Raw genomic sequence first — 25,105 nt, 5'->3', positions numbered from 1 at the left:
CATATTCCACAAAGGGAATTATTATCGCCGCTACGTAAACATATTACGCGGTCACGCTCTTAATACAGATAAAGCTTCTCTTTTGTTTTATTCATGTAACGTAAACTCTTTGTCTTTATACGAGTACAAGGTAATAAAGAAAAAAAAAAAAAAAAAAAAAAAAAAAAAAAAACAGAGGCAGGAAATGAAAGAAGGGGATTAGTGAGACCAAAAGTCAACGTTATCACTCTTTGAGGAATAAACGTGGATGTGCATTGAGTTTAGCTGTAACGTGATTCTATAAGATACGTGCACTATAAAATTTCATGGACTATAAAGTTAGCGTTAACACAATGTTGGCTCTTTCTCAGTTGCCACCTTTGGCTCTTTATCTGCGCGTTTGCACGTGAAAACCAGCTGTTACTTTTTAAAACGTGTCTGCAAAAATTATTTACACGAAAAGTTATGTGTTTCTTTGTACACATTAGATCAGAATCAAGAGAGGCACGATAGTGCCTCGCGCCAAGTTCACGCGCAACGAAGTGGCGCTCAAACTGCGCGAGCACATTGTGCCTCTTATACGCGAAAATCAGACATTTCAATGAAGGGGAGATTTTTGACTTCGGTCACGTGACTGCGATGAGGTCAATGACCTTGGTTATGTGACTACGGTGACATATTATATATACATAAAGTTAAAGTATATAGTTTGTATTTATTTTGTTTGTGCAAAATTTCAAACTAGTTTATTGAAAAAAGTTATATTGGAGATGTAGCTGATGCGAAAAAAATCTGTTTTTGAAATTAATTTTTGTAGTTTTATAAATAAATTTTAAGTATTACACATATATATACGCATGAATAATACGAATATTCAAGATGTGTCTCAATACATTTATTTTCAATTTGTTTACGCAAACAAAGCAAGTATGTAAATGTTGTATACAACCATATTAGTTTCTCGTACACTTGTATCACACAAGCTTTAAATTACTATGCATTAAAATGTCCATCACGTATCGTGACAGAAATATAAATGCGTTTCTTGATCCGTAATAAATACGCGCGGAGAGACCTTACTTTATGTACAAGCGCGGGGAGACTACTTTCGAGAAGGATATACGACCGAGAAGAAACGAATTTGTCTTCGATCGTCCGCCACGTTATACAGGAGAAGAAGAAAACCTCGAGAACTCCGAAGGCGACGTTATCATTTGTAGAACAAACAAGGATATACATCATGTCCGCGGGCGCGGAGTGTCACGTGCGGATACAGGCTACATCCATAAAGCATAAAGCATAAAGCTGATGCCATCACAGATGTCATCTTCTCTCGCACCTTTTCTTTTTCTCCTTTACTCGCGCGTCCCGGTGTTGGCGGAATTCTTGCGTGCATACGTGAAGCTTCGGGAGTCTAAAGTGCATTATGTGCAATCTTCATATCTTCGAAAGTAGGTTTTGATAATGTTATTCGCGTCTACGTGTCTTCTCTCCCCCGTAGTGAGGGATTGATTGACACGTCGGTGGCGTTATAGAGTTTCGCTCGCCTTCGTCCCATTGTCTTTGCGAATGTAATATTCTCCATTCTCGCTATGCATACATTTTCCGCATAGCACATACATACGGTTCCCACAATGCATTGCGGATCTTGTATTCTGCAATAAAGCTACTATATTTGTCCCTTACATTTGTGTGCGAATTGCGTGTATACGAATAGAATTAATCTACTGTCACGTCAGTAACGACCAAACTGAATTTGCGCAAGAAAACGCGAGTTCGGTCGTAAAATTGATACGCGCGTGAAATACGATCTCCGCGAGCTGGTAGAAAATTTTGAAATATTAAAGTGCATGAGAAAATAGAAAATTCGGAACGCCTTATTAACTGTTAAACCTACAATTTTCACAGCTCGATATTTCATCGTATATAAAGTTGCAAGTATAAATTATATTTTCAGGAGAGAGTGTGTTGCACTGTTTATTGTACAATTCACTGCTAGCAGTTTCTCCGCGCGAGCATTTCCAACTGGCCGCACAGGAGAACTTTCGAAATGGAAATGAAGCGCGTAGGGAGCGCAGTAAAAGTCCGAAAATTACGTTTCGGTCCCGAATTTACGAGAATGCGCGTGCTGTGTGACTAGGGATTATTTGCCCGAAATATCGGTGGATGTTTCATATGCCGGGGCGAAGCTTTCCGGCGAAGCTTGTGCCGGGAAGCAAGGCGGAAATATTGGCGGCGAGAAAATATGAGCGAAAACTTGATTTGAGATAGGTGGAACCCGAGGTGGAGTTTTCTTGGCAGCGGATCAAGCGCATACTTATATATTCCTCCGCCCTGCAAATATATGTGCTACTTATATATACGTGGAGAAAAAGCGGAAAGACGAAAACCGGCGCGGATAAAGCAGGTGGTCAATCGATGAAAACGATTTTCTAACTCAGTGAGACCGGTTTCTGCATTACGCGGAATCGCCACTTGATAAGACTACGTTTTCTAAATGGACAGGTTCTCCCAACGAAATTCCCGGAAAGAGAGATTTTTCCGCTTCTTATCTCTCTTTCCTAATTTCTCTTTTCTTATCGACACATGGGATCAGTTTAATTTTCTTCGTCCGACGTTTCACATGGTTTTTTACTTGTATTTCCGAAAAGTTACCCTCTGCTTTCAAATGACACATCTTCGAACACATCGATTCCTGATTGTTTTTAATCAACGTCCCTGATAGAGAAGTGCAATTATTTATTTCGATTTCGACGAAATAGTTTATTTTCACATCGACGGCGCAAAGTACAAGGATCGGAAAGAGGATGAAGCGTTTGAGAAATGTCAAGTAATGGGGAACTATTGAATTGCGAGTGAGTCGAGGGTGTGTCCGCGGTGGAGGAAAAGTGCTCTGTTAGAAACAGCTATGGAGGAAGTTGTCAACAATAGCGGTGCTTAGAAGCAAGGAAAGTAAACGGTGACACGTCACAGAGACGTCGGCAGGGTGAGAACCGAAAATAGAAAGGGGGCGACCCCTGCGCACTTTCGGTCGAGAAATGCTTTCACTGAGGCGAAACCATTGTTCCCCTCGCCGCCGGAAATGCGAATTTTCACTTACGCTTCGTTCAAACGAAGCGCCTCGTCATTGCTTACACTCCGCTTCGTTTTATTCGGAAAGCCACCTGATTCAATTTCACGCGCAGTTCCGAACATCCAAAATTCGCTCAATGCCTCCAACGAGTATTTGAAATTTTATCGCACACTTTTTAGCACGATTGTTGAAATTGCAGATTTCGCAAAAGATGTTCGTTCCGGACACTGTGGCGCACGATCGAAGGGTCGCCGGATGGCGATGCCGGTATGCAAATAAATCGTTATTTCGCGGTTTTCGTTAAATCAACAAAATTATTCCGTTAAATCGCTTCGCGGTTGTGGATTTCGTCGGCGATGACGTTTTCCCAGTTTCACTCAGTTTCGAGGCCGAAAGTGAGTTACGCCGTTTCAATCGTCAGAATGGAAAGTGTCAAAGGACAGCATAAATCTGCTCGTCCACAAACAAAGCGCCAGACCTCTGAAAACGAATAGTCGGTGAAAATATCGCGCTTCTCGCGTGCCTCTGTTATTTAAACCAATGTATTTTTTCTATGAAAGCAATTGATCCGCTCGTCAAGATAAAGGTCTGTGATAGTTGTAGTTTTTTTTGCTCCCTGTGCCCTTCGATATTTCATTCGACGCGAGAAAGCGGATTAGCGCGCGAATATCGAGCTCGTTTGCGCAAACGCGCCCGGGAGCGTCTCGACAATTAAAGCCAAATGCGATTAAAGCCGAATTAAGTCATAATAAAGCAGCTAAGAGTCTCAGGCTCGAAGCGTGGTGATGTGAAATAAAAGTACGAGCAACGTAAGTTGCTAACGCATTCGATGTTCTCTCGAGAAAATCCAGCGAGATGCAGTCGAGAAAGACGACGTGCACTTAAAACATTTAATTGACGCGTCAAGAATGAAAGTTCACTTCCGATCGATACGCGGAGATGCATTCGACGATCGCGGTGATACGGATGAGCAACTACACTTAATCCTCTTTTCGCCTGTCTTTCTCTCTTACCTCTTTCGTTCGTTTTTTTTTTTGTTTCTCCTAGTACTCTTGCGCGATCGTACCGTCCTGTCTGACGTTGCACTCGACAGGAGAGCTCTACAGATTACTAGCGTACGCGAAGCTTCTCCTACTTGAAGATTCTTCGAGATTTATCTACTTTATGGAACAAAAAGCCTCCCTGTATGGCGTCTTCATAGTTAATCACGCAACGTAATAAGCGCGTATATCTTATTAGCGCTGTGTTATTCGTGACGTTGTGCGCCTATTTAAAAAAAAAAACACTAATAACTTGTGTTACAATAGTAAAGTTGTCAGTTTATTACATATTACATATTTTATATTTTTAATTAATGTCGATTACGTGCGAGTTTTGAAACCAAAGTAAGCAGATCATTTAAATCGGACATACGTTTGTGAGATTTCTCTCTCAATTTGAGCTTCAGAACGTTTTTACATGAAACCGGTAAACTGTGAATAATAAATAACGACAAAGCAAATTTGATTTTGTATTTATGGCGGCAATTTAACTAGTGACGAGTCTCGCGCACGGTCTCTCGATGTATAAAAGAGATTCAGTTGGAAATATTTTGTGCGAGAAATTATGTATGAAACTTAGCGTGAAATGTTATTTATGAGAAATATATTGAAAACACGTGGACGCTGGAAAACATTGGAAAAATGTGCGCGACAGGTCGAACGTTACATACAAAAAACAAAAGGATGTGTGTGTGCAACGTAACAAAGCATTAAAATGATAATTTATTGGCGCAAAGCAACAACAAAAATCAGACATATTGAGTTGCTCAAACGTTTTATAATATCCGTAAGTCAATTTTACATGCAACATATTATTATCGAAAAAAAGTCTATTGAAAGAAAGACATTTAATTTTGATACGCGTAATTACATGTAAAAAAAAAAAAAAAATACTTATTGGTCTTATTTTATTTTATCATGTGGAATGTACTGCAGATTAATAATCCGGAGACACAAAATTCCATCCACGAACTTAGTTTATTGACAATCGTATCGGCTGTGCGAACGTGCGCAGAATGTTTCAAACTAACAGAAACTGTATAGTTCATCCTTTATTAAATTTCAATATTAAATTGCGACAGTAAACTGTAGATATCAAACAAAAGTTCTTAACGCGCAGTCTTAATATATACATTTCTTGCTATCTTTGGTAAGCTTGAAGAAAGATTATTCGAACTGCAAGAAAAATTCTGTTCTTCTCTCTCTGCTTTTCCATTTTTATTTTATCAATTTCCATGTGAGATCGTATCGCGCTACAAATTCATCGCGAGCGTTGAACGCCGATTTCTTTCGCGCAAATCCCGCCGACACTGTATCTCGATATTGGGTACCGAAGCACGATACTGGGAAGGTGGAGAAGCCTTCGAGTGAGTGGTAGAGAACGAGTGGGAAACGAGATAGACGTAATGGAACGAAGGACGAAACACAGAATGGAATAGGCGCGGAGAGAGTCCCGGATCTTCCGCGTGCAAACTCTAATCATCCAGTAAGGTCACGTAGCGCCTCGACTACGAAGACCTATATATGGAATAAGACGGGCGGGCTGGGGGAGGGTGATACTTACGGAATCCCCGTTGAGCTTCCACGTAACGGCGGGGGCGGGTCGGGAGTTGCCCGAGGTGCAGTTCACTCGCAACGTTTCGCCAACCCCTATGCGCTCCTTCTCCGTACGAATCACAGGATCCGTTTTTGGGGCGTCTAAGGCATAATAATTATGTCGTTTAGCACATGCGACTGCTGCCACGGCACTAACTCGACACCTGGCGACACGCCAACGACGCCGAGGGGGGCGTCACGGAGTACGTACCGGAAACACTTGAACAACGACCAACGTCATGCTTGCCACCGCGTTTGCCGACGAAGGCCAGTGCTTCCAGACCCCTCGGCGCCGTTGCTGTTGCATTTTGTTTAACAATTCGTAATTTATGTCACATCCTTCTGCAGGACATTGCAAGAGTCTAACATTCTAGGTTGATACATGAGTTTTCTCATCGCGCAGCTACATATATTTTACGAAACATTCACGCATCCTGTTCTTCCAAATATTTCAGATATAACAATCTCATCAATATTAAAACAAAACCGAACGAGAAGATTCAATTTTGGCAAAGTATATTTCTTCTCACGAAATTTTATAAAATCACGTTAATTCTAACTTTGAAGTTAAAAATAGAAATCTTGCTTTAAACACCAATCTCGGAAGAGAAGATTTATTTTCAGTCGAAGCAAGAAGGTTTTGATTCAATTGGTACACTTACCAACTACTTCCATCTTGGCTTTTTCGATCATAGTGTGATAGGAAGGACTGCCGGCGGACACCTCGCACTTGTACATTCCGGTGAGATTCCGGGACACGTCTACCAGTGTTACGTCGTGCGAGTTCGATTTCGAAATCTGTAAAACGCGAAGCGCTTGATATACGTATGCGTTTTACTTCTTTACTCTTTTTCCGTCCCGTTCTCTCCATTTACCGCACTCTACGATTCCTTGCTCTCTTTTTCCCCGTAGCCTCGGATTTTTACGACACTACGAAAAGTTGGATCATTTTTCATGCCCGATAGGTTCGCGTCAATAGTTTAGGGACGTTTTCATAACCTCGTCATATCCTCCGGGCGATTCTATGATAATTCGCCGGGCGTGAAATTATATTCTCACGCGACGTCTAACCGACGACGATTCACAGAGAAATATTCCGCGAGACCTCTGTGCTACATCATCGTAACATTTTCCAATGTTGCTCCAATTAAACTTTATACACCGCAATCTCGAGTTGGGAAAGTTTGCGAATGAGTGAAGCGCCGGTGAATAAGATGCAAGGAATATTCATTGCGGATGGTTCACCGTTTCTGGATAGTTCTTATTCCGTTTCCCCTTCCATTTGCGATAAAGGATATTGTGATCGCAAAATATAATCGGGTGGCAAAAAACTAGATCTGCATAGAATAGTTATCAGAGCTAAGTTATTCCCGTTATGTTGATTGTCGAGATATAAGAGAGAAAAAGAGAGAGATAGTGGATGATAATAAGTATCGATCGAGCGAACGTTCCGAGGGATAACTTCGCTAAAAGCGTGGATCTCAGTGAGACTGTCACTGAAGTAACGCTGTTCGCAAAGATTCCTTTCAAAACGACGTTCTTCGGAGTGCTTTTACAGACGTCTGAAGAGAAGAAAACCTGATGGGGTGCTGGATATATATATATATATATATATATATAAGTTACCGTGCCGGGTGAGAATTTTTTACTGCCACATCTTCGCGCACAGAGAGCATCACGTCTGTGCTATCTCTCGAGATGCGCGCGGAAGAACAAAAGATGAGAGAGTTTCCTGCGATACATATCGGTCAAAATGACATCATTGATTCGAAACACGTGTATACTTCCGCGCCAGGAATAAGTTGCGCTACTTTCTGTATATATATATATGCCAATGAAAATGCGCATATCTATCGCGAAAACTTCGAAAAAGAGAGACGTGTAAGATGACGTGGAATTTTTGAGATCGAGTATTAAAATACAAAGTTAATATAAAGTTCGAGAACATACATATATATATATATCGAATTTTATGCAAATATAAAATTGGAAATATAGTGTAAAACTTTGCAGTATCATAAAAATGATATATTATTAATTTACCAAAAATACTTTTTCTATAATCCTAAATTATTAGCTGCGATAAGCGATAACCCATCACTCATGCGTTTCCGCGAAAGAAAGAAGTTTTTTTTTCGTTTTTTAAAATATCCGACTAATCCAGTGCTCGCTTCTCTTTTCTTCTCTTTTGCGACATCTCCGCAACGAATCGCCCCGGTATTAAACATCGCCGATATCGCTGCGTTCTGCAGTACATCGATCGATTTTACAAATCGTTTTCCGCGTTTAAACCTAGATCCCACGATCTGCTCGTTTCTTTTTGCGGCGATGCTCCTCTTCCTCTTCGCAGGCATTTATATTCATCACAGCGAGCGTCTCCGCCCCCTTTACAAACTATATCGGATGAGGGGACAAGTTCTTTTTCATCGTTTCTTCCGCTTCTGGCATCGGCGTAGACGAGACGCTCGATGAAAAATATCATTGAAAAGGGTTGTGAGCGACTATTCGGATCTGTCGGGGCGGAAACTGCACGGGAGCCGCACGCTGCCACTTCTTTATGAAAAGTGTGAACATGCACCGTATTTTTCACGTGCTCTATGTTCTTGATTAGATGAAGTCGTACGGGCAAAACACTTACAAACACGCACACGTTAAACTTCATACTCTGTTTTAAAAAGAAACGGCAAAATGCAAAAATATTTCAATTTTTATGAAGTTTTTACGCGACGACTGAGTATTTTCTATATATGAGCATTTTTTTTCTTGAGCACATCTATATGTAGTTTTACGACGTCTCTGTTTTCAAAAGGTCGCAGCAACAGCATTCGAGATTTTATTCGTTAAAATGTTACGAGAAAGCGCACACGGAAGGGGAGACCATTCTCCCCCGATTCATCGATTACATCGCAGTAACAATAGCTCAATACCGTTACATGGTATTACGGACCATGACTCATGCGGAACAAATATCGTCTATTCTTATATCGACTGAAAATACTCGGGGTTCGGAGATATACGAGCCAATCGGGGATAGACGATAGAAACTTAATCGAATAGTGAAAAATTATTATCCTAAATCTCTCTTTTCTCCGGGACACAGCGCGGGAACGCTTCTATCACGTTTCGCGTTTGGCGAACTAGTTTTCCTGGGAAAACCGTTTCTGCTGCAGCCCGATGATGATAGCGCGCCGTCCGATCAGCGAGAAAGATATTCTTAAGTGGCGTTAAAAAGACCCGGATGATCGGCGCTGTAGCTTTATGTGCTGGCAGTCGTTTAGAGACGCGCAGCGAGTTATCGTCGCCGTGGTAGACCGATAGCAATCTTATTGTAATGGCGCCGCGACATCCGGCGATCACAGGAAAACGTCCTCCGAGAGTCCACTATCGACTATTTTGTCCGACCCATTGTAAATTCAGCCTATAAAGATTACATAGACGTAGTTATCGTCTTATCCCGCCAGCTCAAGATGTTTTATACGCTCATGAAAATTCCCAGCCTGGCTTTCTATTTGTCCCGACTCAACTCGCGTTGAGTTTAAATCTTGCACGCCTTGTTTTACCCGAGGTGAGCGAGGCAAACGCCCGCGCGTGTAATATCGTAATTCATTCGGGAATTGCTTGCAGATTAAAATTTATTGAATAACTTGTATGCAAAAAGAAAGACCGTATATATCATACGTATTATTTGTGCGTTTTTTATGTTGCCAACTGTATTCTCTATTTGAATTTGTTGAATTATCGATTGAAATATCAATTGATATTAAAGTACAGAAATTATATTTCATGACTCTCTTTTTCGTGAAGCATGCAAAGTGAAAATCCTTTAAAATGACTCCGAATCCATGCGAAGTTCCGGAAAGTTAGAAAAATCGAATCCTCCTATCGTATTTGAAGGGAGAAATCGAGAGAAGACCGCTTCGTGTCGGATGAAGCCCTTGTCGTCACTTTACTCTAGATTCTTTGATATCTCTTCCCATATGTCGTTCTCTCCTTCTCACCTTTTGCTTGGATCGTGTCTAAAAATATTCAAAAACTTTGAAAATCACTAGAAGTCTTTTCTTCAAACAAATGTTTCTTCGCTTTGTTCTACACATATATTGCTATGTTATTCCTATACTTTTTCTGTTCTCAATGATTTCTCTCTCGATCTTTTTTCTTTTCACTTTATTCACTCTGAACAATTTGTTTATACTATGTTATATATTATGCTCCCCGCTCTTTTTCGACAATACTTCATTATTATTCAATCACGCTTTTTTCCATCAATTTTTTTCTCTTTCTTTTTATATCATTTGCATAATTTTTACAGACACATCTCTTTCTGAGTTGTACTTTCATGTTTCCTTCTTTCTCGAGTTCTACTCCACTTTCGCGCGCTATACAACCGACCCTTTGCGGTAATTATCGGTAAAGCACGTCGCAAATCCCGCGAGAGTATTTTCCTGCAGGACTTCGGCGTGTGCTTCCTTTGAGTCGTCGTCGGACAAAGGACAACGAGGTAGCAAAAAGGAAGCCAGAGTTGGACGCTATTAAATGTACATGCCCCTCCCAAGAGGCTATGTACGTCTTCCTCTTGCGGCATTTTAACTTAAGATATTTATCATCGAATTCATACTGCGTGCACATCGTGTAAAATTCATAACTGTGTTAAATATTAGTTTATTCAAATTGTATTTCAGAATTAGAAATTTTGACTGTGTTTCAGACTTGTCAATCATTCTACATAGAATTAATGTAATTGCTGCACATATCGGAAACTCTCTCTCGGTATTTCTCTCAGAGTCGTGAAATATAATTTCTGTACATACTCATACACTCAATAACAATTTAGCACACACAAACACATCTAGAATTAATCTCTAACATTTTTGTTGGACGCGCGTGTTATATCAACCCACGGGATATTGCTTTCGCGCCGAAGTGCTCTCAGTGAAGAAGGATTCCATTTTCTCGAGCGTCGGAAAATTTAAGAAGAGTTGCACCTCTACTCGGCAAAGAAAAAAAGAATGCACGCAGAGAGAAAGAGTTCGAAGAAGAGAAGGGCGTAAGCGAAGAGGCGCGGAAAGAATCGCGCGACGCGATTGCGGCGGTGGCGTCGAGTCGACGTCAGTAAAACATGGAACTCGCTTGACCCGAGGTTCCAAGTCGTGTCGCGGTCGTGGTACACGCCATAAATCAGCCCATCGATTCCTTCTTTTCTACTTCCGCGTGAGAGAAAACTTTTGCCTCCTCGTCGCGGTCGCATCGGGCGGAAAAATGGATGCGTCTTTCGCGACGCATGGAAGATTAGAAGAAAGATGCGGAAGAGGAAAAGAGAAAGTTGTGGGTGTAGAGAACGCGACAAGAAGTCTTTCTCGCCTTCTTTAGCTGAGAGTGCAGCCAGATCTGTTCTCTTATCGAATCTACTTGCAAGATTGTGTGTGTGTTCTTTCTCTTTCCGCGGAAAAATAGATTACGGTCAGATCGAGTCGCGCAAAAAGATAGCTGGTCGTTTACTCGCAAGCGCAAAAATCGGCTCGGCTTTGCTTCTTCTTATCTCTCGAACGACTCTCTAAAAGAGAGAGCTCGCTTGTTTGATAAATGGAGCTAACGGGAGTATCGATATATTGTGCGTCCTCCTTGGGAATGCTATTTATAATACATATATCGTCTTACATAAAACTGCATGTTGTGATTTAAAGCACGGATTTAGGACGGGTTGCTTTATCGAACATTCTTACAAGACATGCAGTATGTAAAACGTGTAGATTGTTTTAAATTCCCAACAATTTAGTTCATTGGTGAGAGAATAGTCAACTTATAAAGTATATGAAAATTTTATTCGAGCATTGTAATTAACATTTTCATAATTTTAAACTGCTTTATCGATAAATTATTATTCGTAATGAACGTATAACCGAGATTCGCGTAATAAATTACGGAAGTGTTATTACTGAGATAAGAATTTTATTGCACACTAATTGTGAGAAAAGTTCCAGATAATAAAGATAAAAATATATACTCGGTAATATTGAAGCACTCCAGTTTGAGTAAATACACGTTTTCGAGAGATTATTTAGTCAGTATGCTAAAATAAATCACCTACTCGATATATTAAAAGAAATTAAATCAATTTATTTTTTTAACTCAAATGTATATAAGTTGTTTCATATTTTACAAGGCAATATGTATCAAATCTTAGCTTTTAATATTTTATTAAAGATCTTAATGTTTTACATTTTGTGTATATAAAACTGTGCTTACGTTGACTCGTATGTCAGTCACGTTGAAGGTATTGTAGCGTGGTTGGCGGTCAGGTACGTAACGATAAAATTCGACATCTTCCAGAAACCATTGTATAGTGTACAAAGACAAGCCTTCCAGGTCGTAATGGCATGACAGAGTTACGGTGTCGCCCGATCTCACCATGGCCGGTACATTTATCGTCAAATCTTTTAAACCTGTTGCACCTGCAAACAACGAAAAACAGACCTCATATGCATGTATTAAAACAACGTTTTGCGTATAGAAATATTTATCAATGTACGCACATGTTACGTAAATAATTGCGACTAGAATTTTCAAAGAAACGTCACATAACGTTAAAGTAGAGAATGCTTTTTCAAAGTATTCTACGCAGTCAATAATCGTGATTCATTTGCTATCCTCAAATATGATTAAGCGCGCACGGTTGGAAAGCATGACAGCCATAAATAATTCAGGCAAATTTTTCAGTCCGTAAATTAAAACTTCGCGACGTGATTTAACGTTTTGTCGATCACTGATTGCGAAGTGGTTTTGCCACTGATCGAGACCATTGTGAGGAAAACATAAAAGTGAATATTTAAGCTTTATCTTACGTTTTAAAAAATATCTAAATAACACATATTTACACATATAACACATATTTAGCGGCAATTAAAGAAAATGTTATAGGACAAAAAAATTTTTTTATTTTACTAACTTGGTATGTTTTTTACTTTATATTATGTCACTCAATAAAAAAGAAAATTGAGAGAGAAAATGAAGAATATGTTCTCAGAAGAAGATATTTCTCGAGATTAAACCTATATCTCAGCAACATTTTTTATTGTTTTGTGCTTCTTCAGGAAAGATATTGTGCCTTTTAAGCACGTTTCCGTGCGGAAGTGAGTTTTCGAGCTGCAGCGTCATCAGTATAAAAAAATATGTTGGTATGACACTCTGACAATTTTGAATTGATTGTATCAATATTCAGACCCTATCAGAAAAAGCGTTTGTAAATAATCACAATCGATTTTCTTGATATTGATTGTTGCCACTTTTATCTTGACGCTGATTATATTATCTTATTTTTTCCGCGTTGCCGATTGGTTAGTTGGTTGATCGAGTCGAATCGAATCGGTAAGATCGAGAGAAAAAATAATGAAAAGCGATTTTGAGACAGTTCGTCGTATATGTAGAGAAAATTAAAAACGTAACTAAAGTCACGTGACAGGAAAGAGTAGAAAAACAACACGTGAAAATAACGTGACTGTAATTTATATTATATATAACATTAAATAATACATATTATATATACATATAATTTATTATATATTTATAATATTATACTTTATATTGTATTATATGTATTATATACATACTATAGTAATGTCACTGACCTCCGCCGCGCGACTTTGGCGGGGTCATTGACCTCGGCCGCGCGGCCTTGGCGGGGTCACTGACCTCGGCCGCNCGGCCTTGGCGGGGTCACTGACCTCGGCCGCGCGGCCTTGGCGGGGTCACTGACCTCGGCCGCGCGGCCTTGGTGGGGGGGGTCACTGACCTGGGACGCGCGACCGCGGCGGGGTCAATGACCTCGGTCGCGTGACTGCGGTGGAGTCACTGACCTCGGCCGCGCGACCGCGGCAGTGTTACTGACTTCGGTCACGTGGATACGGTATATATATATATATATATATACATATTTGCGTATGTGTGTGTATTATATATAGATATAGAATATTACATATAATATATATAATCTTCTCTTTTTTACCCTTTTCTCTGTCACGTGTTGTTTTTCCACTTCTCTCTCTCACTATTTTTTGAGTTTGATTTTCATGCGTTATTTCTGACATTTCTCATATGTGTATTATATGGTTTATAAGACGTATATACTATCTGTCATCGCGGTGACAGGTTGTGTTCACTGACAACACGTTAAATAAAAATAACAATAGCGTGCGCGTAGCGCGCGCCTGTGTTGTGCTAGTAAAAGAAAAAAACAGTCGAAAAAGTTATTGATAATGTATATACATATAAAAGAAAAGAGGACACAATTACTGCTCAAATAATTAATAATAATAGACAACACAGTAATTAATTGTATCATATAGACGTTGATTAAAGATTTCAATAACATGAACACATTAATAATCGCTTCACATGCAAGACAGCCAAATCCAATCGTTGCACATAATTCACTCAATTAATATAATTGATTACGCCTTGTCAACTGATTTGTTAAGCTTAATCGAACAACGTTGCAACATAATACAAGCGATTTTCCATGTATAAACTCTATTAGTGCAATTGTATTCTCGTTAAGGATAGATGTGCTGCTGGACGTTGATCAGCATTTTCATGCTTATTATATTATTTCTCGTGTCGTGTTACGCGTTATCAAACATAACAAATATTGGTAAGGATTTATGCGCTATTGAAGAGTGAAAATGACGATAAAAAATGTCGCGCTCGAGCGGCGACATGTCTCTCGCAATTGCGGTGTATGGGCAATTTTAATGATTCATTTTTCTCGAATCTCTCGTTCGTTCGTTTACACGAAACAGCGGCGCCGGCAGCGATGGCGGCGCGGAGAGACGAACAAGCTCGCAAATGATTGTCGCGATCGGAAAACGCTTTACTCGCGCGCCTCGAGCTGTTGCATTTCGAGGGATCTTGGCGAGACTTCGAAATATATACGAGAAACGCGGCGAGATAAGACGCGGTTGTCTTTTCAGTAATTTCCACTCGACATGCTTGCGGTCATCGACTGCGCATTGTCTTACCGTCGATTTCCGAGATACTCAGAATCCTATTTCAGCAGAAGCGATCAAAGGGAGAGAGAAAGCGATCTTCATTACCATGCGAAAGCGCGAGAGAACAAGACGGCGCTTTTCCGTGCGCGTATATCCTGTGTGTCTCTGTCTTTCTGCCCACCTTCCCAAGGATCGTGAGAAAGGAAGCGCGCTGTTCCCGCGCGAGTTAAATTAATTCGATATGCGTGTTGGTGCCCGGGCTGAACGCTCCCGATAAACTTGGTCGAGCGCCTCTTTCCCTCCACCCCTCGAAAGGGTGGGCGTTTGCGGTACAACTTATTCCGCAATAAACTTTATTCGCGCGCCGTCAGGTCGGCTCGCGGAAGTAGAATTCCGAGTATTCCGTAATTAGTATAATAAATAATCTAGCGAAGGTGAAAGAGAGAGAGATAGACTGCGAGAAGAGACGCAAAGAAACGTTTACATAATATAGGTGTATTGCGCACGTAACATAGCACTCCTTGAAATGGGATAAAAATGCATGAAACGTGTGCCGCATAGAACGCGCATCCGCGAGAGACGCGGAAACATAATGTTTTTTCTCTTTCACTCTCTCTCTCTCTCTCTCTCTCTCTCTCTCTCGTGTACAATATCTATAAACTTAAATGGATTTATAATGTTGCTGTTGGCGGACGACCACATCAGTATTACTCCGCCGCAATTCTTATACAACGCAATATATTTTATCGCTTCTGCTATTAAATTTTAAATAAATATAGTATTTCTTTCAACACACAACCTAAAGGTATTCCAATATTAATTAAAACATAGCATTTTTTAGTTTCTTCATCCTCCTGGTATATTCGCACTACGTCTCAGGTTTATGTGTTCTCGCTGCATCGTCGCTTAAGCAGCATACCACTTTCGCTCCATTCGGAATTGCACAGGAGAGCAAATGGAAGTGCATCTTTGCGAAATAGTCGGGCATAACGTGCAAACGGCGTAACGTCACGATTAGACGTCTTGCATACGGCGGCGGCACGATGCCCGTGAGACATTTAGTTGCTGCGAGAAGATATTCGGCGGCGCGTGCTGTTTGTTTTCGCCATTAAACCGTGAAGGGAAATATGGGTTAACTGCTCTACCGAGGGCCCGCGGATCGGTGATTAAGTGCAATAAATAATTCCAAGGCGCGCCGCGCTAAGCTGCGTGCAGATAACACTATCCGTGTTGTACGGATGCTCCCCGATCTTTCGCTTTTTGAGAGCGCAACGGGACTGTAATTTCGCGAAAGAGCGGCAGATAACATGCAAATGCTGCAACGTCTCGTTTCGTAAAAGTGCTCTCGATACCGCGGCGATTTATTGTTCGTAAAGGCGCGCGTATAAATAAATATAAACATAAAAGAGATATCAGGTATATATATATATATATATATATATATATATATATATGTACATACAAGATAAGTAGATTGATTCATGCGACGCCAGAGTCGAGTTCTCGTAAAAATGATTCTTTTTTTTCATAGCTGTTTTACGACAACAATTTTCCTCGGAAAATTCCCGCTTCGCTTAGCGTCGAAAAAATAGATACGCGCGACGTAAAAACTACCTTTTCGCAGGGGCAAAGTTTCTCTATGTTTTTATATTATTTGCGTATTACAATCTATGTCGCGCTGCGCTAGCGCGATACAGTCTCAGCTTAATTACTGTATTCCCAATAAACGTTACAAAACACATCGCGCTTCGCTTAACGAAGCTCACGGACGCGCACGAAAGAAAACAAGCATTTTTCTCTCCCGATGTCCGTGCTGATTGCAAAATAACGGGCTTTATTGGCTATTACTCTGATTGTGGTGGGCAAGAGAGCTTCGCACCTCTGCTGGGCGCGGAATGCAATCCGGACGTAAAATACAAATGAAACCCGTGCGCGAACAGTCGCGATTGCCGATATAACATTACACATAAACAAGCTACTGCTGCGTTCTACAGCTCGGGGGGATGATGTCCGCGTAGGAAATCGATGGTTAACCTCGCAGAAGAGGATCGGGATTCGCGCGGCAACTGGGATTTTGCAATTTTTATCGTATATATGCGCGCGATCATTCGTTTCGAGATTCTTCACACGCGATTTATCTTCTACGTATTTGCGATGTATTACAATGATACGTCGTTAAATTTCGTAAAAACGGAATTTCTGAAATCGGTCGCGGTTCTTGGCAAAGTTGCGACTCCGATCGTTAGACTACTTTGGCAAAACGATGTATGTATATCTGTCACTTGTATGTTATACCGAAGTTTATTCGATAAGTACAAGTGTAACATAATTAGATAAGTGAAGTTGCAAATTGAGTTATGGTTAAAATTATTTAGCGAAACTCTGCGAGTCTCTTTCTCTTCCTCTCTCACTCTTCACTCATTCCCTTACTCACTCTCTGAAGTCTGTACGTGAATATTGCAATTAACATGTCGAACAAATGCTGGGCGTTTCGCGCAAAATGTTAAATGCATTCTTTCTCTCGCTTTAATGAAAAGGATGCAACGTAAGCAATTTTGTAGAGGGATATCACGTTTAGTGACAGGCTCTCATTCATTTAAGCTCAATTTCGACTGTAATGGCGGACGGTGGTATATACAACCGGACAATCCGCGCGCCCAGGTAAATAGGTGCGAACAAATGTGGACGCGAGCGATTTCGCGCTGGGCGCCACGGTTCAATGAACGCGTATACTGACGGCTCGAATACTTTCCACACGAGTTTATGAAAAAAAGCGATTGAATGTTGAACGAGCGCGCGTATATATGGGCGGACGCGATCGTGTTACCAAACATTCATCATTTTACAACACCGACCGGACGTGATATACGGGGTCGATAAAAGAGGACGACTTGCCCGTCAAGTACGTTGCTGTTTTTATTCGGACGCTTTTATTTCGATCTTCCGCTCAAGTCTTCAGAGAGTATGACAGAAAAAAGGAACACGAAATAGAACGTTCTCGTGCATCAAAAACCTTTGCGTATTTCATTTGTGACACTGATACAACACTCGAAAAATGTACTTCCGTTCACGGAAATACTTCGATTTAAATAACAATAATAATAATAATAATGGAGTTGTATTTTGCGGTAATACATATAATGCAGATACTATTTTATTCATAGTTAAATACGTTCAAATTAGCCTAGATTTATTGCGATTTGAGTGTGACTTCTGTGCGTATCGAAATTTCAAAAATCTTCAACATTTGCAATAGCTAAAATCTGCTTATTAATGCAGCACGAATTCATCGCACAATAGTAACGTTTAAGCGTCGTGCGCCCTAATTACGCGGATAATTATCGATGCTGATTGGTAGGCGGTGACGGTATGAGCTAATAATAAATATGGATAAATGATAAGTGGCCGGTTATTGATTTTGCCGCGATTCAAGCCGCTTCATATGATATGCGACGTGTACATGCTTGTCAATTAACGGCGTAAAAATTATTGAGTATTACACATTTGCGCATCTAATGTCATCGCGCGATCTGATTGATATCCACGCATATTTGCTCTCACACAATGATTATTCCGCAATTTCCACCGATCATATAGGAAAAATTATCATATCGTGTGTCATCAGCCTGAACGCGACACGTGCAAAATAACAACGCGCGTCGAGCGAGTTTTACTTGACGTAATTATTCTTTTGCATCATGTGTTTTTTTTATATTCTGCATTTATATAAGAATTACATATTTCAATTTTTGCCTGGCTGTCAGCCCCGATGTTTTCACGAAACAAATGTCTTTATTGCGCTATCGGCGCGCAAAATGTTCGTCGCGTGCGAAATACTCATCGCACTCTGTTCGGTCCCATTATCATTTTCACCAAACAAATTCGCGCAGCGGGAACCGGCGTTATATGGAATTTAGAGACGCGAGAATGAGCATAGGTATTCCAAACGCCAACTCTCTCTCATTTCAGTTCGGGAAAATGTCATTAATATGTAAGCACTAACATCGGGTTACCGACAGAACCGGGCATACGAATTTCGCGTTATTGGTAATGAGAAACTCGCGTGTCGCATGGGAAATTTGGAAACCATATTTTGCGTTGATGCGCCGCGGAGCTGTTAATGGCACAAACTACTCTTTTCGGTAATGAACACTCGGATTGCGCAAATTATTCATTAACAAAAGTAAACTTTATTTGAACACACTGAATAGACATTTATAATTGTAACATAAACTTTCTAACAAATAAAAATTTATTTGCTGTATGCAGCTTCGGGATTCAGAATTGTTTTGGTTTATGTATTGATAAAGACGATGACGTAATTTTATAATTTCCGCGATGCAAATTCTTGATTAAAACCGATTTTAATATTCATTAAATCACTGTTATTACATTAGCAATTCAGAATAACGAAGGACAGATTTTGTGTCAATCTTATTAACTTTGACTTTATATAAATGGCGAAGTATCAGCTTCTGAATATATATATATATATATATATATATATATATATATATATATATATATATATATATATATGCATATATAGAATTTTCATACTAGTTTAAACGCTCGTATACGCTTCCACTTATCACGTATCTAACTTTAAGCGGACATTTCTTCAATCCGGTGCTAAATTTAAACACGTGTTTTCTCCATATAACCCGGAAAGGAATATCTTTCCCATTTTGTTAGAGTGATCTGGTGTCGCAACATAGCGGCGGTCGAGGGGTCGCTATAACGACGTACTGCGCGTAAAATACGTCGTACTGGGCGCTTTGCAACGCGTCGACGGCAAATTTATGCGAGCCGCAATGGTCACCGCGCGTTGTCTTCGCGGTCGTTGCAATTTCGCTCAGTTCGCTATCTGAACGCGATGCGATAAAGTAGCACGTAGATATAATCAACGGGGCGGATCGAAACCGATCGTGCTAGTCGGCGGTATCGCCGGTAATGCGCCTTAAGGGCCTTCCAATCGGCGCTCGCGCAGAAATTTGTAGCACGGGGGTAAGCCTTAAACCTGGAGGGTGGAATTTAGCCCGGGCTATCGCAGATGCGCAGGATTACTGTCGGCCACATATACGTTCTGTTTTAACGCCCGGCTGTACACTCGCGCGCGGAACGCCGTTGTGTCGGTCTCGAACACGTTTCTGGTTTTTACTGGTATTTATTTCTTTATCGCGATACATCAAAGCAAAGTTTCATTTTATTCTAAAGATCTTTACAATAACTTTATGATATTTCTGAGTTTGCGTATGTAATAAAATTTATATGGATGATGTGTATAGAAATTTGCTGTGAAATAAATCAAGACTTTTATTTCGTCATATATTTCTACGAGACGCTTTTATCAGCATTTTTGTATGATTAAAACATCTGAATGTCACGTTAGCTTATTTGTCTCTCTTGTTACGATCGAGCACAACGTGATCCGCGAAGGACGTAAAATCAATTTTATGAAACATTTTGTTGCGAAAAAGTTATTTATCCATTTTGAGAGCATAGAGCACTGACAAATTCATTAAGTGCTTTTATATGAAATGTTACGCGAGAACAATTCCGATGTATAATAAAAGAGCACTTTTAAACCGCCTTTTACAACTTAATGCTACCGAAGTCTCATGTAAAATTCATTCGATTCTTATATTGATCGAATTTCTTAAATTCTTGATGCATACTTTAATAAGAAGCTCTCGCGCAAATTATCACCAGAATAGAATGATTTAAAATTCTACTTCCACCGGAGTCGAATGCGGAAAAGTTTCGGGCTCATGAAAATAACATTCTTTCGATAAAGTTCGCGCTCTGTCGCGGACTATTCCCGGAGCAAGCTGTTTTCATTGCACTAGATGTCAATAAGCCTGTCACTTTCAACTATATCGTGAAAAGTATTGTCATATTGATGCGAAGGGTGTTGACGTAAAGTTTATATATTAAATACTTGTATTTCACTATATATATCGTGCGTATTATTAATATATTTTTCATTACTCTTTTAATATTATTACATTCATAACATGTAATCATTTCCTGAGAAGCAATGTAAAATAAACTTTATTACATTGTAATGTTTTTCGATCTCAATTGTTTATAATCCAAATCTCATTGCATTTGCATCTTGACCGAGATGTGCTTTCTCGTGCGCGGGACAAAAATAATTATCCTTCTCGCGGTTTTTCCACGATAATGCATCTCTCTTTCCGCCCTCTTCCGCGAGCTTCTAACGACACCATTATTCTTCACGACGTGGCTTAAAATGCCACTCCGTTGCTACTGCACAGCAAGCGCAGCAATGTCCCCTCCGGGCGGTTGTGTTCAAGTAAGATTTCTGTTCGAGGCAAATGTGCGTTTACACCGGCTGCGGCGTTAAATATACCACCCCAACAAGAGCGATCGTCCTCCGGTCTCTTTCCTTTTCCGTCTTGCTTTTTCCTCTCTCCGTATAAACCTTTGTTGCTTTTAGACACACAATCCTTCGCGTAAGAATTTCACAGCTGCAAGCCGCAAAATCAACAACACTTAATTCAACTATTTCGCATTATAACTTTGATCGTGTATTTTGTACGCCAAACAAACGAGAAGAGAAATATATATTACAATATAATATATATTATTATAAAAACAAATTGTATTTACGGGAATATTATATTCAATGCGCATTTCTATTTTTCACAATAAGAAACAAATATTTTATCAATAACCAATAACGGTGTGATTTATTGCTCACGCAGCGAATAGCACGAATATTTCTTGATAAAAAAAATCTCCAAGGCAATAAATCCCTTTATCTCTTTTAGTCAATGCTTTCAATCTCGACGAAACGTATTTAACAAAGTGGTTTTATAAAGGTACTTTGAAAAAAAAACAAAATGTTAGCGGGCAATAAATGAAAAAAAAAATTGCCCGAAGAGGAGCGGAATTCTTTTCAGTCGCGCGCGCGCGCACACGCACACATAGACACGAGCACCACCTGTGGACCGAATGAAAAATTCAATTGTTCGCCCTTTTTCTTATATGATAACGCGGAAATATAATCTTTTCTTGCTTCTCTCTGACCGCGGTGACGTGCATTTTTCAAAATCAGCCGCACAGCAGGATTTCATGTGGCTTGTTCCCATTGTAATGCAGAAGCCATTCCATAAAGTAAGAATGGAAGCGAAACGAAGTCACCGCGACACAATGTATATCCATTCGATGGTGCCTTGTATCTTGCGACGCGTATTTCCAATCGATAAACTAGATTGACAACTCGCCGTTATTTTTCTTCTCTCAGGGGGGCAACATTTCTTCAATTGTATACAGCATTCCTCGCGCGCAATTTGATTTATGCGCTGAGATGCGATACATATATCGCCGGAAGTGTGTTCTGTCCAAACGCTTCCCCCAATATATAAAACGCTAATACCTTATTGTTGCGCAACGATTCGATTTGCGAAACATGTTTCCTGTGTGCGTATGTGTTATGACAGCATTTTCTTTTTTTTTTTTGTCATATCCGTTTTCCTCATCTCTCTCTCTCTCTTTCTAAAAAAGATAAATAATTTAATATATATTATACCATATCAAACAGATTAATATATGAAAAGCAGCTTGGGATGCGCTTGGGATCAGAGAATAGAATGCGAGCAATGATTGCGTGACTTCCAACAACCGACACTGAATTTAAAAGCGCCAAGGAGGATTTAATGCCGAGGTGCTCTCGGGGAAAAGCAGTGCCCCGGCTTTAAGCTTAGCGCGCACCGGCTATACATTTATTTATCTCTCCGAAGTTTCGCGCACGCCGTACCCGTAGGGTAGGTACTATAGAGCTTTATTAACAGCAGTCCATAGATATCCCACCACGCCACGCTTACTAACTTAGGCGAATCCCATGGACGTGTTCGCGTTAGCATAAATATCCGATTTTCCCCGTGCCGTCGTATAGAAACAACCGAGAAAGATTGCTACAGAACACACACACACACACACCGCGCGCCGCACACGCCGGGGTGTATCCCGATAAATTCCACCCCTTTCCCTTCCTCGCGTTTCTCTCGCTCGTCCGCCCCAATTCGGCACCGCGGGCGTTGATCCAATAAATCAAAGTGGGTCGACAATTTGATCGGGCGGTCTCTAACGAAATAAGATTAACGACGTTTTCGGCAGCGGGCACACGCGGTAACGCCATCCCGCAAAGTCAACAGAACCATTTCGCTGACAGTCTCTCTGTCGAGAGAATTTCGGAGATCTTTGGGGGTAAAACTTGCCCGTTCGTGCCAAGTGTCGTCTGGGTGTCTCCGAACTCCTCCTGCAAAGTTTTATCGTGGTTATCGAGCATTCTCCATTTTCCGCTCATCTAATACCACGGCGAAGCGCATCGCCTCGGTTTTGCTTCGTTTCGGTCGGAAAGCGGATATCCACGCGCACTTTTCTCGTTTCTACGCTTCTCAGCGCAATCCACCGCGCATCCCTCCTTTACGGCAATAAACGTCGTTTAATCAGGTTAAGAGGAAACGTTGGAGTCCCGCCAGCAATATACATTCGTCGTCGTGGGAAAGTCGGAGAGTCTTAAAAAGAGGGTTGTAGATTGAGCGGTTTCGAGTAAAGTAAAGAAGAATCCGCTCGACGTCGAAAAAATAAAATTGATAACGCGTTGATTATCGTCGAAATAATTCGAAGCATCTCGAAGTAAACTTGATGAAAACTCATCAAAAATTTATATTTAAAGAATTTATATTATAAAAAGTACCATACTATAAAAAGTAAGTAATAATTTGTCAAATATTTGCTGAAAAGCGAAGCAAGCTTCGACACTTTCGCGATGTATGTAAATTCTCGGGACATGTTTGTACACAGCTTCGCAAGCAATTCCAGCGAGAAGACGAGACATTATATATATAACGTCTTCAATATATATAGAACTGTGGACGAGAAAGATGCTCTCGCGCGCGCAAAAGAACGTGAAGTGCCTGTGGACGTAGGCAGCCTATACACTATCCTGCTCCATCGTTCTTCGCAATCTACACGCGTCTGCAATCGAGCGGCAAAGATGTAACGCTCAAGATACTTGGTATTGGCAGCTGGTTCTCGGCATCAGAGTACGCTATATATGTGTATATATATATATATATATATACAAGCACATCCTCCGCAAATGCATCGGCAGTCACTCGTGCAGGATCGACGTTTGCACCTACGGATTGGATGCTCGTTGTATTAATGGAAGTTTCAGCGACTGAACATCGATCCAGGTGAATTACAAAACAGATAAACACTCTGCCGTAATAACTTTTTTTTCCGTTAGAAGAGAGTGCTTTGGTTCATATTACACGACTATATAGAGAGGGACAAAAACATAAAAAAATTGCATATTTTGAAGTTTGTTTTTCTTCCGTTAATAACTCTCTTTCTGTTAAAAACAAGAAAACAGAAAATAGAACTTCGGTTTATTACGTGACTACGAAAACAGGCGAAGTCAATCAGAATCAAACGACCTTCGTTCAACAATTTTCAGTAGCGACACCCTAGAGAAATTTTTCCGAACGAGATTGATCCGTGACGGAATCACGTAGCGAAGAGGATAGACAGGTGAGTGAGGTCGTGTCGATTTTCTGCTGCGTCGGCAAATGTCAAATTGAACTTTTTCATCGGCGCGTCAGTATATAGATATGTGTTTCCAAATACGCGCGCTCTCTGATTATAGCGTGTTTCGAAATCTCCTTTACGGTTACGATCAAATTAGCATCGACGTTAGATACCGTGGTCCGAGGTCTTTATCCTCAAAGCTGAGCGTCATCAAGCCTAAGTAAATACGATCGTGTCAGACATGTCGTATATACGGGGGATGTGTTGGCTAAATAAACTTGTTTGTTGACGTCACAGAGAGATCATTCAGCTGCGTTATACCATTATTGAATCGTCAAGATACATGAAATTGCACTATTACGAATAATATGAGATTAAATAAACACAGATATATGTTGAATGGCATTTTGATATTACTATTGTAAACGAAGAGAATTATGCGAGAGAAAAGTAAATAAATTCAACAAAAGTATTAGAACTAAATTGAGAGACGTGACAGAGTTTTTTTTATATTTTATTGTTACAACTACGATTATCAGATATATAAAATCTAAATGTCTGTCTCTGACAAGTTATATCAACGTCGCGATTCTTTAGAGATAAAAATAGAGATGAGAAAGAAAAAATTACATATACGAGATCACGTCACATACGCGTATATTTCAAATGAATTTGAATTAGCGACGGATTTCGACAAAGAATGATGAGTACAGCCTGCGGTTTTTCGAGCGTGGAATAATTATAAGAGATAGCGAGTTATACTGGAAGAAAGAGAGTTGCGGAAAAAAGTGAGAAAGCGGCGCAAGTTGAAGTATAAATTGTTCATTAAAAGTCGCCACTCGACAGCGGGAGCGAAGAGTGAATGCAAAAGT

The 25,105-nt window shown here is 40.3% G+C and overlaps 1 protein-coding gene across 1 annotated transcript in view; it reads right to left on the bottom strand.

Annotated features, from left to right (window-relative positions):
* LOC109864024 overlaps nt 1-25,105 on the bottom strand; it is an 80,172-nt gene that overhangs the window by 14,094 nt on the left and 40,973 nt on the right. The window contains exons 2-4 of the mRNA XM_020444819.1: nt 11,932-12,137; nt 6,351-6,486; nt 5,657-5,790 (exon numbers count right to left, since the gene is read on the bottom strand). Coding sequence (XP_020300408.1) covers nt 5,657-5,790; nt 6,351-6,486; nt 11,932-12,137 — 476 coding nt within the window. The remainder of the gene's footprint in view (nt 1-5,656; nt 5,791-6,350; nt 6,487-11,931; nt 12,138-25,105) is intronic.

Source organism: Pseudomyrmex gracilis, unplaced genomic scaffold, assembly GCF_002006095.1.
Source record: "Pseudomyrmex gracilis isolate BER0280 unplaced genomic scaffold, ASM200609v1 scaffold_16, whole genome shotgun sequence".
Classification (NCBI taxonomy): domain Eukaryota; kingdom Metazoa; phylum Arthropoda; class Insecta; order Hymenoptera; family Formicidae; genus Pseudomyrmex; species Pseudomyrmex gracilis.
This window is presented reverse-complemented; position numbering and strand designations above follow the sequence as displayed.